This window comes from Aplidium turbinatum, chromosome 14, assembly GCF_918807975.1.
Source record: "Aplidium turbinatum chromosome 14, kaAplTurb1.1, whole genome shotgun sequence".
Taxonomy (NCBI): Eukaryota; Metazoa; Chordata; class Ascidiacea; order Aplousobranchia; family Polyclinidae; genus Aplidium; species Aplidium turbinatum.
Genome location: NC_137485.1, coordinates 6,990,130 through 7,006,060, shown reverse-complemented (window position 1 = coordinate 7,006,060; position 15,931 = coordinate 6,990,130). Strand labels below are relative to the sequence as shown.

The 15,931-nt window shown below is 37.6% G+C and overlaps 2 protein-coding genes across 2 annotated transcripts; both read right to left on the bottom strand.

Moving 5' to 3' along the window:
* Window positions 1-351: 351 nt before the first annotated feature.
* Window positions 352-7,218, bottom strand: LOC145783001 (RING finger and CHY zinc finger domain-containing protein 1-like). Its single transcript, XM_082594756.1, has 5 exons — window positions 6,938-7,218; window positions 6,437-6,622; window positions 5,543-5,738; window positions 4,899-4,982; window positions 352-1,322 (listed from the first exon to the last, which is right to left on the bottom strand). Exons 1-5 carry the CDS (start codon window positions 7,216-7,218, stop codon window positions 1,218-1,220), a joined length of 852 nt encoding a protein of 283 aa, XP_082450882.1. The 3' UTR covers window positions 352-1,217.
* A 60-nt stretch (window positions 7,219-7,278) lies between these two features.
* LOC145782999 (cyclin-L1-like) lies at window positions 7,279-9,256 on the bottom strand. Its single transcript, XM_082594755.1, has one exon. The coding sequence runs from the start codon at window positions 9,202-9,204 to the stop codon at window positions 7,942-7,944; it is 1,263 nt and encodes a 420-aa protein (XP_082450881.1). The 5' UTR covers window positions 9,205-9,256; the 3' UTR covers window positions 7,279-7,941.
* Window positions 9,257-15,931: the final 6,675 nt, after the last annotated feature.

Below are 15,931 nucleotides of genomic sequence, written 5' to 3'. Positions count from 1 at the left end.
TAAAAATATAGCCAATTATTAGGAAAACCCTACACTGGGGGCTCGTCCGGGATTTGAACCCGGGACCTCTCTCCACTTAAAATTTGTAACTGGTAGGCTACTTAGGCTGAAGTCGATTGTTTTGTAATTTTGAGTTGTCACAACTTTAATTGCAGAATGAACAGGCCATCGATCAACTAAACTTCAAGCAGGCCCATGCGAAACCGCCAGGATAAAGCTTCCAAAGAGACACTCCAGTCAAAGTTAAAAATTCTTACAATCACATTGAGCTCAACATTTTCTTTGAAAACCTGGTGCAAGATAAACCAGCAATCCTTGAGGGTTGCTTTCTATTTAAAAACGAAACCATGACACTGTTAAGTAAGTTTTATTCCATAATAATACATGAAATAGTACACTTTCAGTTTTACTGGTTAAAGTTCCTAAAAGACTTGAATTCGAGAATTCTCTCTATGGCTTGCAGTTCATCTTTGTTGGGAGGCCTAAGTTATTATAGACCGCTTTAGAGGCCAAGGTTTCCAGAAATGTCATATTGCGCTGTGGGCCTTCGGCCTTAATATGGACGAGGAAGCATTTAAAGGTTTGAAAAGGTATAGAATAAAAGGTTTCCGCTAAACCGCAAACCAACGGGGATCATGACCTTCTTCATGTAAACGCTGAGGAAAAGACTGCAGAGCATCGAAGATTATATCATCTTTCATCTACTAAATGAAGCAAACGTTTGTCTCGGACAATCAGACGAAGACCAGTAGGCAGCTTTCCAGTTGCACTCCGGGAAAAAAATGGACAATTATAGGATCGTAAATGGGATACATCCTCGGCCCCAAATTACGACAATGAAAACAAACTTGTGGGCCTACAGTAGAACCCGCTTAATAAATTGACGAATAATAAATTTATCTGTGCATTACACTAGATTTGGGCCGAATTTTTAAAATATGGTGTCCATCTTCAAAATCGCTGAGAAAAGAGATAAATTAATTAAGTGGCATCTAGTGTATAGCCTAGAGACGAGGGCACAGAACTCTATTTTGCAGCCACGGTGAAACAAGCCATTCAATGCCACCATGGGCGGAGGTTACGTAATTCATCTAACGAGTGGATTGAACGGAGGAAATTTACATGAATCAACCATGTTCAACATTCCTAAGATTGCGTAAACTGCATCACCACCGGGCATGATCGGTTATTGCCAGTCAGTAATGATGCTCCATGTTTTACACCTCTGTTCCATCAGCATTAGGAGGATCACTTCCGCAGGTGTTGTATGAGCCGCAGTTACCACATTTCAAGCCCAAAATATGAAATTTAACTTGGCTAATCTGAACCAAAAGAAATGTGTCAGCTGAATGTGCAAAAACATAACCTAATAGACCCAGTACAAAATCCAAGAGCTTCTACTTCTTTGAACGCCAATCTTTTAAAACGTATAATTTATTTTACAGATGTCTTGTTTTGAGGGCCGGAGTTGCGGGCCTAAATAATCTTTTTATCGGCCTGATTTAATAAGCCTATATCATGTGGCCAAGCCCTTAAAATGCCACATAACCTGAAATACTGAAGTAGACGAGATAAAAGAGTTGAACTAAATTTAAAAAAAGTCACCAATAGGAATTTTTATGGAAAAGAGAAACAACCTTATTGAGTATTTTATAGAATTTGCACAACACTTATTCTTAATTTCATAAAAAGCAGGTATGCTGTTTTGATAAATGGCAAACTTGACTTTCCTCGTGTGACCTCAGATACACCGTCTATTAGGGTGTTTCAAAATTTCACCACTTTTAAATTTCAAAACGAGTACCTTTTTTTCTGATGGAGTTTTGGCCGCTGATTACGAATCTGGCTATATTTTTTCATTATGACGTCATATTGAGGGTGCCCCACGCGATTTTTCGCGTTTTTTCAATATCTCGAAAACTACTTGGGCTAGACGTATGGAATTTGTATCAAATGATGCAGAATATACAATTTCCTATCTCTACTTAAGAGTGTTTAAAGTCGTATCTGCTTCAGAAAAAAAGTTATTTGAGAAAAACACTTTTGTATTGTTTTTACATCCATTCCATATCTATAATCTTCGAGCTATATGACAATACATTGTGACGTCAATTCGGTAATTGGTAATAACAATGGTAATTGTTTGTAAATCAACGATCATAATTGTTTGTTGACAATACGGGTCTTAAGGGATAAAAACAATTTCCAATTTGAATTTAGTTGGTCAGTTTTAAATGCAGTATAAGCAGGGATATGGCATGGTTGAGATCTGTTGAGGTTAAGTCTCTGATAGTCTCGAAAAAGTTACTTGGAAATACATTACCAACGTGTAGAGAAGTTATAGAGCACTATCATTATATTCAGCAGCTTTTAATGGATACAGACACTAAATTTTTGAAGAAAACTCCAGGATTCAATGATATCAAAGATGTAGTTATGAATGACATAGCTCAACTGTGGAGAAGAGCCAGCTTGCCTGCTATCGAGTTGAGAAGTATCCATACAAAACTGAAGCAACTTATTCACAAGTTTGCTGTGGCAAGAAAACGTGCCAAGAAATTGAAACTTATTTCAATCAGCGATGGCTGGCTCGACCAGCTCTTTGATATAACCAAGTGCCGGTGTGAAATACCAGATATATTTCAAACGTATAAAGGTAAGCTGATTTGTAGTTGCAGTTTTGACCACAGAGTTCCAGAAAAAGAAATTATGTTTCTGAAAGATCAAACATCCGTTAGAAGAATGATTTTATTTTTGGAAGCAGAGACGAGTGATAATGTTAGGGACACGTCAACCTATTTCGACCTGGATTACCAACCTGCTCCCAAGCATCTTGCAGGAGGAAAAGCTTACCTTAAAAAACGTTCATTCTCGATCAGTACCAGTGACTGTGTTAAAGCAGACCGTCGTTTAGTGTCGATTCGCCAACAATCCGATCTGCAGCGATCAACTGTTGGAGAAAAAAATATTTCTGCTTCGCCAACAACTGTACTTCGAAAGCGCGAGCAGTGTCGACTTGAAGCTTTAAATCAATGTGAGTAAGAGCTGAAACATGCTAAAGCAATTCAATTATGCTATGATGGAATAAACAAAATGGACAGGTACATCTTTTTGGGACAATTTGTGGATACAGGAGTCAAGTGTGAAAAAGTTATAGCTGTGAAAACTTTTTTGGAAGGAATTTCGGTAACTTCTCAGACCATTTTTAACTGTGTTACCGAGCAAATTTGTGAGGATACTTTAAGTAAAATATATTCAGTTATGTCAGATACTACTGCATTAAACGGTACCCGGTCATTTGGTCGACAGGACGTTTGGTCGACAGACATTTGGTCGACAGGACGTTTGGTCGACAGGACGTTAGGTCGACAGAACGATTTATTTAGAGTTAGGGTTAGTTAACTAACCATAACCCTAATCTAACCCTGACTCTAACCCTAACCCTAAAATAAATCGTTCTGTCGACCTAACGTCCTGTCGACCAAACGTCCTGTCGACCAAATGTCTGTCGACCAAACGACCGTGCACCGCATTAAACACAGGGAAAAAATCTGGTATAAATAAGCGCCTGGCCGATTTCTTCATGGAACGGCATGGTCGAGGCATCCACACATTGGAATGCTTATTTCATGTTAATGAAATATATTTCACTCATGTCATCTAAAAAATCGAAAATCACAATTGTAATTGTCATATAGCTCGAAGATTACACTGGTCTACACGATTTTTGCTCTGTGAACTTTGAAAACTGATTTAGAGTAATTTTGGGGTGCTGAATCCAAATATGACCTCAGATTTATGCTATCACGTCAGGTTTGTGAGATATGATAACAGCATATTGTTACTTTTGTCAAAAGTGGAAGATTTAACGTTGCGTTTATTGCACATACACATTGTGCAAGATCCAGAAATCCAGGCCATGTGGTCCATAAGTACGGTAGCTGAAATACACCTACCAACTATAATTTTGATACCAATTTGTTTTTTAAGCAACATTATTAACAAGGCAGTAATAACAAGCTAAAAGGGAAGCTTTAAGTGTAACTGACCCCCTTCCCCCGTCAATGTTTTGCATGAAACCACAAAGATTTAAGCAAGCCTATGGCAATGCTTGTTCAGTAACCATATTTAGGCTGTTTTGGCCTGTCTAACACTAACCTTTCGTTACAGCACTGCATATGTTGGTGGTAAACGCAACGCCAAATCTTCCACTTTTGGCGAAAGTAGCAATTTGTTGTCATCATATTTCACAAACCTGACGTGATAGGATAAATCTGAGGTCAGATTCGGTTTCAGCACCCTAAAATTACTCTAAATCAGTCTTCAAAGTTCATGGAGCAAAAAAAAATTCTTTTTTTGTAGTCCAGTGTATCGATATGGATATAAAAACAATAAAAAAGTGTTTTTCTCAAATTACTTTTTTTCTGAAGCAGATACGACTTTAAACTCTCGTAAGTATAGATAGGAAATCGTATATTCTGCATCATTTGATACAAATTCCATACGTCTAGCCCAAGTAGTTTTCGAGATATTGAAAAAACGCGAAAAATCGTGAAAAATCGCGGGGGGCACCCTCAAGATGGCGTCATAATGAAAAAATAATGCCAGATTCGTAATCAGCGGCCAAAACTCCATCAGAAAAAAAGGTACTCGTTTTGAAATTTAAAAGTGGTGAAATTTTGAAACACCCTACCGTCTATGCTGCTGAAGTGTATAATGAAACGAGACAGTTTCACCTTCAATCAAGGCATCGTACGTCATCATTGTCGATAACATTATTTGAACAGCTATGAACTTCATCATATAGAAAATATTGAGTCAATGACTGTTACGAGCCATAACAAAATGGATAAATGTCGTTTTAAGACACAGGAAAGTGCAATTTCTACCACACTTACTTCATGACAATCCTTGCACAATATCCATAATTTTGTATCAGCATATTCAGCTGGCATTGGAGTCTCATCAATTTCCTTGTCCAACTATTGAAAATATGTAGGTATGTAACAAATGCAACAATGTAGTCAGGAATAATTACCTTCTAGTTTTAAGACCAAGTTGATAAAACCCTAAACATGAAAATCACTTTCAACCGATTTGTGTCATTTTAAAATGGCGTGTTTGCATAACAAAATCATTCATTTGGGTAAACACCTAATTAACTAACGGTTTCATCTTCAAGGACGTCGTACGTCATCGATAACATTATTTGATTTAATGAAGTTCACAATACAGAATATGTTGGATAAATGACTGTTACGAGCCATAACAAAACGGATAGCTCACCGCTCAGGCAGTTTGAGCACTCTGGCAAGGTGGGTCCAAATGTGGTTCCTTGCGTACCACAAATGGAAGAATCACCACGCTGAATTACTTATATAGTAGTAAGGCGTTCAAGTCTAGTCTAGTGTACGTTTGAGACCGAAATAGTGACGTCAGTTGCGTTGTACGAAAACAAAAAAAAGAAGAAAAAAACAGTGACGTCTGCAGTTATAAAATTATTACTACTATATGACTTCTGTGTTTACATGCAACCACTTACATTTTTCCAGAATTCTTCCATTTTACCGAAAGACACTCCGCACGTCGGGCATCGGAAGTCGCCCATTTTTAAAAGCTTTTCAAAGCATTTTTTATGCAATAGGTGACTACAGTTGGGAACATGTAAACTTTGCCTGGTGTGATACATATCTTCAAGACAGATAGAGCAGTTTCGTTCAGAATTGTTTTCAATGCATCTGCGCATACAACAGCGAGTGATTTTCTAATGCAACACCCAAAAATAAGTAAAAACTATTCCGGAATGGCTCGTTTCGGAGAATCCAATTCGGATAAACATCATTTCGGAGAAAACTGATTCGGTAAACTTTGAGAATTTGTAGAGATTCGATTCTAATTGGTTACTTTGCCATGATATAGTAACATCACCTGAGAGTCTAACCAAGGAACTGATGGAAGGAATTTCAGGTCATGTAACGCCAAAACTCAAGTTTATTCTAAACTGCCAAAAGATTTTAACTTAGTTTAGTTGACTATGAACCTCAAACACTGTTTAACCAATGACCAGTGCTTCTTTTTTGGCGGAGAGTTTATTTAATTAACCTCTATTGTTAATCATGAAACACCGTTTGATAAATGTTTATTTATTTTTCTTGCGGAGACTTTTTGCTGACACTTTAATTAGATAACCTAGCAATTATAAGCTAATTCCTTTGAATAAACAAATGCTGGTGTGGGAATTTAGAAATCCCCGAAAAAGGCTTTCTCCGAATACTGTAGTAGAAAACCGAAACTATTCAGCCATTAAACTCATTGATGCCGTCACCATGTGACCACAGGATTCAAAAAACAAATGCTACAGAAAAATCATCGAGCTTACAGTTGAATTCATTGATAGCAACGGTCTTCTTTATCACAATATATAAAGTAGACTTACTTATGAGTTCCCTTTAATGACGTTGCCAGACATAAGCCACATTTAAAGCAGTGGACAAAGTTATCCCTTCCACCAACACGACATATCCCACAGCCTTCACAGTGAAACTGACGTTTGTCAGTGTCGTCATATAAGTGGCAAATTGAGCAGAAATATTTTCCGAATGTAATTTCACATTTTATGCATCTGAAATGCATTTATTTTAAATATGCTTGTGATTACTGCTACAAAACAATACAGAAGAATTCACTTTTAAAACCCAATGTGGTTTACAGCAATTTGAGGTTAATAACAGAAATACTTTCCAAATGCAATGTTACATTTCATGCATCTGAAAAAAAAGTTTAGGTTCTATCTTAGAACCTGGTTCTAAGCATAGTTTATTTTCCAGAAGCTATATTAACCAGTAACTATGAAAGAATCAAACATCCATTTTCAAATAATTATTACTACAAAATCTATATTGTGTTACTAAGCATTCTTAAAATAACATGAACTTACTTTTCACCAGCAGGCTGTCTTTTATCGCATGCAGTGCATACCACTTCTTTGACAGCATGCCGGTCAAGAGTGTGTGTGCCAACATCTTCATCATGACAAATGCGGCAAGGGTATAGCTTTTCACAACATGGACTGACGAACCGACAATGTCTTTTGTAATGTTTGCACTCATATGTATGTGTTTCTTCATTTTCTTTTATTTCATTTTCATCATCAGAGATTTCATTGTCATGGTCAGAAATGTCTTCGCTTTCAGACCTTTCAAAATCGTCTTCAAACATTTTTACATCTGGCAATTAATTATCTTACAAGAATTATCGATATGTAATTTCAAAAAAAGACTGACAAACAAAATACAAAAGATGCAATGAAAATGAAGGCAGTTAGCATGTTGTCACCTCAATGCCAAAGTAGCCTATCCTATGCCCAGTTTTTATTACTTTATTTGTCGCAAGTAGTGTAACTCAATTAATTTAATAAACTTGCTGCGTCATCCTATCGTATGTAGTTTTGAATTTAATGCATGGCAATTAGTAAACTTAGACATAAAAAACAATTGTAAAATATGACATTTTGGTAATTTTAAAAACACCATACACAACTCTGTGAAACATGTATGACTAGTTCATCAGAACAGAACGTTATCAATACGCTGTTAACAAAAAGTTCAAAACAGATCCATTGTACTAGTATTTTCTAAAATTGCAATCAAGTCTCCAAATATATTATGAATTAGAACCACAAACTAAAAAAATATTTAATATTAGTTTACAAAATATTATAGAAAGAAGTTTTAAGACTACCGGTACTGTTTCATTGTTGTTGTTTTTTGGAATATGTGCATGAACAGCGTAAAAGTTCTGTTTTAGTTTTTGATTTAACATGCATTTCATAAGCAGATTGTTCCATGGAAGATTCTGTATGCAAGAGATAGCTTTTCATACAAAGTTGCTCTGCATACAAATGAACTACTAAGCCAACATATGCTCAATGTGTATTTTGTTTCAATGTCTTTTGTGGCTATGTCTATCCCGCTTACTTTCTCGATCTCTTCTTTTCGATTTAGACGATTCGCGACTTCTTTCTTGATGTCTGTGTTTTGCTTGAGGTTCTTCTCGCATTTTTTCATAATCTCTACGTTTTCCCGCACGACCTTCGGAAGTGGCTCGACTCCATTCACGATCCCTATGTTTTGAGCTTTTTGTTAAGGAAGATTCACGACGAATGTCATGTTCATGACCACGGTCACGCTCACGACTTCTGTGATGCTTTGGTAGATTTGAATTATCTGAAGATTTCTTTGTATCAGCTTGAGGCGATACTATTTCGGGACATGATGAATTATTTGTTGTATCAGGTGAATTAGTAGCTGATCCTAATGGATTGGTTGCTTGTCCACTTTCCTTTGCCTTCAATTTTTCCTCTTGAAGAACTTTTTTTCGTATTTCCACTTGCTTTTCCAAGTATTCATGGTTAGGTTTTTTGTGCTTATAAACACCAAGTATCGTTAAAGAAATCTTTTGAATTTCTTCTTCTGTAGCATTGAACAAGTAAAACCAGTGTGGTTGATTCGGTAAAGGAATTCGCAGCACTCGAGCTGCTAAGTAAATGCAAGCACAAGCTATTGTTTCAGATGTATGCTTAACAAACACACTAGTGCGTAAAGAATCGTTCATATAATTCCATGCAGTCTGAACAAATTTTCTGTTTTTCTCCATTTCAAGTACTTGAAGATAAACAACAATAATTTTGTGGGGATGCTTCACGTGGACACAAAATCCTAATTCTTTTAGCAGACGTCTTTCAGCTTTGATAACATTGTTTTTAGAAACAATATATGCTTCATCAAGCAACATAGGAGTTGGTGAGCTCATTTCTTTGAGCCTTTTTTGCCGAAGATAATGAAATACATTCATAACATCACGAACGCGTCGTGGCGATTCTTCTACTTTAGAAGCTAACCAAATACAAGCCATTGCAACATCCTCCATTTTATTCTTTACGAATGACTTTATAAAGAAAAACCTTTGAAAAAGCACTTGTGCTGTAGCCATTGCAACCTGCGGCATCTTTAACATAATCCCAGCAATCTGAATGTACTCACAACCTAAAAATCTTAAATCTTCCTCAACATCAACTTGTAAACCATCTTTTTGAGATGGGGTAACTTCTATTTGGTTCAAAGGGAATAAGACATTATCCAAAGTCAGTTTGACGCCAGCATATTCAATCTTTTGTGGCAGCTTTGAGGAGTCCACCATCATCATTAGTTTGCTGTATTAGAACACTCAAAGAACTCTTAAACACTTAATTTGTAAAATCTCTAAAATAAGAAAGATAAATAACCAACTAAAATTGTTTTGTTTATTAAGTAAAATAGACTTTAATAACTGCAGGGAGCTGGTACGGTAATCGGTATGCAAGTCCCTGCCCTGGTTAAAAAAGCGATGACGTCACGGAGAAGTGATGACGTCACGGAGAGGTATCCACCAAAAAAATTAGTGAAAAAGTAGGGTGAAATGGGCAAAAAGCAGTCAACCAACCAGCTCCAGTATTGTTCTTGACAACACAATATTATTTACATTGTAACAACTATTATTGTGTTGTCAAGAACAATACTATATATAATAATTGGCTTATGCATGTTGTGAGATTGTTACAACAATGGCAACCTGTATACAAAGGCCAAGCCAACGTGCAAGCTTCAAATTTGATTGAAGGCTGATCTGCTACGCTTGATAGATGTCAGAATCGCTAAAGCTGATAATCTAAGTACGGTATTAGGTGATAAATGCAGGCTAGTCTTTGTGTATATTTTGTGTGATGCTTGGCTACTTTTGTAGGCTATTATTATATTGTACAAATTACTTAGAGATGTAGGCTACCGATATATCAGTATCGGCGATATCGGCCATTTTTTTTATATCTGTAACGGCAAAATTTGGCCGATACTGTAGCCAATACTAAACATATAAAAAAGGCATTTGCTGCAGATTTTCTGCAGAAGCAAAGACATAGATTTTTTAAAGTAGTACGGTAACTAACGTCACATTGATGTAGAAAAATAACAATAATCAGTCAGAAATCCTTCAAAATTTCCTTAATAGGCGAGGTTATTTTTGACGTTATTTAAGTTAAAAAAGGTGCCAATACAACTCTAAAGTTGTTTTAATCTCATCTAAGTTACGTTTTATTATTCCATGTGATTTCACGAGCCGTACTGCTTCCATGCTGGCTCATGGCAGGTTGGAAGAGAATGATTTGATTTTGTGTCACCATCACTAGGAGATTGTCTTACTGGACTAGAGGGCTCTCCTGCCCTGGTCGAGGGACTACGTGTTTTAAAACTGTTCGGCCACACTAAAAGATCATAATTCGGAATCAGCAAAGTTTGCACAGAAGGCAAAGTAGAAGGAAAAAGAAAACGTGGCAGACAACTAAAACGATGGCAAGACAACATTCAATCATGGACCGGACTCAACTTGACGACACTGGACGAGTTGGCTCAAAATCGCCACTCCTGGAAGCAATCTGCCGCAGGCGGAGATGACGACTGATGATGAAGTTACGTTTTAACCTGAAAGAACAGAAAATCAGTGAACTGAAGAAGTGGTACGGACTCATAGGCGTAGCCAGGAGGGGGGGCGAAAGGGGCCATGGCTCCCCCCAAATTTTCAAAGTTTGGATTCCGAAGTTAAACCCTTTGTTGAAAATATAATTATAATTTGTATAAATTTATATCGTTTTCCAAGACATCTGGCTATTAACACCCCCCAGGAATTGTTTTAGACACACAGAAAGACACCAATAAATTTTGCAAATTGTAAATCGCGCAAAGTTTACGCGATTTACGCTTCTTTTAACTAATCTGTATAAGCAATTTCAGAATCGCTTACTCTGTTGGGTTTTTGTGTAGCTGAATTTTTTGTGTTCTCTAATTTTAGCCGCAGTCTTTGCCCGTTTGTGTGTAACAGCTACCTTTAATAAGTTAATAGCTGTTTATTTGCTAATAAATTTTATACAAATATTACCCTGAAAGTGTTTCCAGAAAGCGCTATAATCCATTATTTAAGTGTAATTTTGCAAACATTTTCCGGGGAAGCATGCCCCCGGACACCCCTAGAATAGGCGTGCCTTCGGCACGATCTAACCCTCCACCACCTTTATTGCTTCCCTTGCTTAACCCACCAGGATACGCCACTGCACATCAGGTGGCGATGTCTTAAATCAAACACTTTGTCTTTCTTTTCAATTCATCAAATATTAGCCCCCCCCCAAATTTTTTTCTGGCTACGCCACTGGGTACGGTATTCAAATCGCTACAATAAACAACATCTTGGAGGCAGTAACAAGGCTGATTTAGTTGACAAACCCAATCTAATACCAGAAATTTGACATATTAATGTCCAGTGTCGGAGTGACATTATTTATGACAGTGAATATAAATAAGTAATACACCACACAAGAAGTATCTTAACACATTCACACCTGCTGTAGTATAAACAGTTAAACACCACATGATTACATCATAGGAGCACAATAACACTCAGCTAATACTCTTAACACTCAGGTATCAAAAACATTATATACTAATTGTGAACAGTGAACATTGGCACTGCACACGTAAGTGGTGAAAACAAATAAAAATGAAAACAAAAATGGCAAAATTAGCCAAATTACACTCATTTACAGAGGAACACCAGTTATAATATATATAATCTTAAAACAAAATTATATTTCTAAGACCAGGGTTGTCAGACAGACAACTTTTGAGAAAAAGAGCCAAACAATGTCGAAAAAAGGGCCAAACTGGGTAAAAAACAGCCAAATTGTTCAATAACGTTACTAACATTTTTAATAATACATAATAACGTTACAACATTACAACACAGTCGGCTCTACATTTTACAAGAACAATTCCAAATCTTCATCTTTTACAGCGTTTCCACTCGAATCTTTGGCATTGACATAAACATTGTGAGCTGTGTTGCCAGATAACTTTTGATAAAATACACCAAGCACTGTCTAAAAAAAATCGTAATAACACTTTTCAGTCTCAATTTTCGAAAGACATTTATTTAAATAGCTAGTTTGATAGTGTGTGTCAACTGCTTCCAAAACGAGCCAAATTTTGAAAACAAAGGGCCTAGGAGCCAAACATTTTTTTGCGCCAACTGCCTCTAAAAAGGGCCAAATTTGTGAAATTTGGCCCCAAAAGGTACAATCTGGCAACTCTGATTAACTCTTAGACTAAGTCGGTATAGGTACTTTAACATAGGACAGTTTTCCGTGCGAACCATGCTACACCACCATTGCGCCGCGGCGCATTGGTTAAGAAAGGTAGGACAATTTTCCTTACAAACTCAATTCATTACAGTCAAAAAAAGAACATTAGCAGAGGGTGGGAATCCAACCCACGCAATCGAAATGACTATTCCCTTGCCCTAACCTTAACCCATTAGGCCACGCTGCTTGTGGCGATACATTTACTTAATTTTTTTATATCAAAAATCTTTCGAGTAGATCGGTCAGAATATCACGTGCTGAGTCGCATGACTGAAATCAGCTGATTCGTAAGGAAAACTGTCCTATGTCAATGCAGTGTTGCCAGATTTTTTGAAAAAAAAGAGCCCAAAAATGCGCCAAAGCGATTTAAAAGTAGCCACATTTGCCGTCGCGACGACGACGACGGTCTATCGACGAAGGCGCAAGCTTTCTAGGGGGGTTTTGGAGCATGCTCCCAAGAGTCATGGACAAAACAACATCTTTGTCCATCATGCTGATTGTGTAGATACAAAATGCATACACTGTTACAACATACAAGAAGTAGAATGTTTATTTATAATATTGAATCAAGCATTGTTCAATAGAAAAAACTTAGACGGGACAATGCTATACAGACTTCCTACAAATTCCTATTTTCAAATTCAAGATACAAATGGTTCCATAGTAGATGCTAACGCATAGCATAAGCCCGTTAACTCAGATGAACTACTAAGAACCAAGACCCGACAAAATTCTATCATCAACTGCTGAAGCTTCATTTTCATAAATAGAGCTGTCATACTTCAGCACTGATGACCGGGGATCAAACAGCATTTTTCCAATTGTTGCAGCAGAGTTCTGATCCTCAAAATCGCTGACAAAAGTTGAAGTCCCATACGATTTCGCAGTTTGGTTTTGATTGTCAGAAACTCTCGAAAAGGCTCGCTCAACCAATGCAGGCCTCGAAATTCACGGCGGACACCGCGGACATGTCCGCCGTCACAGCATGTGATGTCCGCGGGAAGTTCCATCTAGATCGGTCATATTTGTCCGCCGAGAAATAACACAGGAACTAGCGATACAAATCGTCATTGCATAGCACGAACAATTATTGTTGCGATTGCGAGAAATATTCAAGCTGAAAAACGTTCGATTTTTACGTTGTTTTAACGATTGATGACATTGAATCAGCGTAGCAAAGGTGAATTCTTCGCTGAGAATCGATGGGAGCACGCGCAACTTACTTCAAGTCTTACGTCACAATGTCTGGCTTTGATCTCCGAGTAATATTGATAAGGCAAGGTTGGTTACAAAATTAGATTATACGAGTAGGCTATTAAAGCAAAATGAAGCAAAATTTGTTAAGTTTTGGTATTACAGTAATAAAGAAAAGGCCCATGGAAAATTTACTTTCGCTCACATAACACGCAAAAATATACCTAAAGAAAAATGCCCAGTGAAACTTTGCACAGCAGAAAATAGTAGCGGTAGTGTAGAAGTTTTCCGACTAGTGCTCAGAGCATTGTGACGCAAAAATCCACACGACCTCGTTCGGTGGAAGTTAATCAGTTATGCGGCGTATTGCAGCTACACGGCGCTTTGACTCTCCAAGCGCACCTCGTTAGTCTGATGAAAGCCTTCGCTGAAATTTTAAAAAGCCTTCCAAACCGTAGCCATAGCTCTTAAATGGCGAAGAGTTATCAAGATAAAGTGATTAAGCATGACAATCGACGCTAAAACTAGTGTGTCCGCCGTGAAACTTAATTTGTCCGCCGAGATAGCTGCTCAGACCGGGGCGGACACGTCTGTCCGCCGTCAACAAAAACGAATTTCGAGGCCTGCAATGCATTGCTGATTGGTATACATTGTTAGTGCCAATTGAGCAACTTTCTAAATTTATACCCCCCTGCACTGCAGCATTTCTAAACTCGTACACCTTCGTACAAAAAGTAGCCTACAAGCTACAACAATCTATCATTGTTTTTTCATCATACAAGGAAGACCAGTTTACATTCAGTAAATTTCTCCACTGACATTCAATTTTTCCAACTTTAATTTATAGCTTAGACACCAATAAAAGCTTCAAAAATTATGGCACTAAACCAAGATCACAACTATAATTTCCGATATTCCATACAAGTGCAATTTCGCTTTCGCCACTCAGTCCTTCCGTTTTCCCGGATGAAAATGAATACAGCATTAATGTAACAACAGTTAAAGCTGCTCATGGTCAGCGACTCAGCGGTAAAATCAATCCTCATGTCGAATCATAAAAATAACGTCATTTTTTTCGTAATAAACCGAAACTTTACCAACATTTTCAAAGGCTCGTCAGATTCTACCAATTATTCAAGTCTGCCAACTCAAAATTCACTGCCAAACAACTTAAAATTCTGCCAAATTTGGTGCTACATATGGCTCTGTCTGATGGTATATTGTCTTAATTTAACTTGGTAGACCACTTAGTATGAATAATGAAACACAAACTGCATGTATCAAGCTAAATTAAAACAAACTTTCAAAGATTGTACGCAGCCACATAGTTGGAGCTAGCAAGCATCAACCAAGCGCAATCAGAAAAAGGTGATAAAGACCAACTGGCCTTGTAGTGTATGTTTTTACAAGTGGATGTGGAGCTATTCTGGCATCCGATAGGTTTTCACATGCATTCATAATATCAAACAGCTATCTGAAACTTTTGCATCGCAAATATTCTGTTTGAATAAGCTTAACTGAAGGTGATTTACAGTGGCGTAGCTAGGGGGGGGGGGGGGGCGGGCCGCCCCGGGCGGCACTTGCAGACTACAATTTTAGATTTTGATTATAATCTGATAAAAAAACGCATTTCATTTTAACATGCTTTTTCACATGCCATAGGCTATATAATAGACTGCATGTACGGTACTGGTGAGGAACTTCTGGTACCAATTCAGCAGCTCAAGTCAACGAAATTCCTGGTAGGCTGCACAGTGACCGTGTGCTCTTCGAGACAGTAGCCTCCCGTATAGGTTTATAGCCTACCTGCATGTCATTGTCAACGTGTTCAGCCCAGCCAGCCATTCATACACAGTACAGCATACCGGTAGGCCAAATACGTTCCGGTTCAAATTTCTACAAGACCTCTGGCCTAAAGACCCTAAGCTATGCTTTCAACTCAAACGGTGCGACTGCGCATCATTAACCATACCCTGTTAACACTTACTATTGGCAAGCCGCAAGAAAATAAATGTCAAAACCGCATGCCTCCACCTGCCCAGTCCAACACCACCGTCATTCTGGCAGAATAATTTTGCGCGATCCGCCTAAAAAAATGATCCGTAAAAAATTGCGCGGTTAACAATGCGATGAAAGCAGCAACATTCGGAAGCTGATAAAATCACTTCTCCTTACCAGATCAAAGCAAATGTTATATTTTTTCCATAGCCAAATGAACAGTGAACACAGAAATTTAAATAAAAAACTCAACCTGTCAAAAATAAAGCAACTGCAATTGCGAAAAGTTAGACAAAAAATCGTATCTATTAATACTGCGATATGTGATATGGCAAGAAAAGTAAGCATCACAAAAACGACTATAAAAATATTTTCCCGAAATATTTTTCGGAATTTTATTTTTGAATCGTGTTCATAATTAAATTTCCTTTCCAGGGGTGGCAAGCTCGTGGTGGGGCAGACGAAGCAAACGCGAGCAGAATGGTTTAAAAATGGGGGAAATGTCTTACGTATTTA

Bases quoted from the DNA above. Each gene is read 5' to 3' on its own strand.
- LOC145783001 (XM_082594756.1), bottom strand. From the start codon at position 7,218: ATGTTTGAAGACGATTTTGAAAGGTCTGAAAGCGAAGACATTTCTGAC. The intron at 5,739-6,436 runs GTAAGTCTACTT...TTGTATGCGCAG, and splicing joins TCATTAAAGGGAACTCATAA to ATGCATTGAAAACAATTCTG. The intron at 4,983-5,542 runs GTAAGTGGTTGC...TATTTTCAATAG, and splicing joins TGGAAGAATTCTGGAAAAAT to TTGGACAAGGAAATTGATGA.
- LOC145782999 (XM_082594755.1), bottom strand. From the start codon at position 9,204: ATGATGATGGTGGACTCCTCAAAGCTGCCACAAAAGATTGAATATGCT.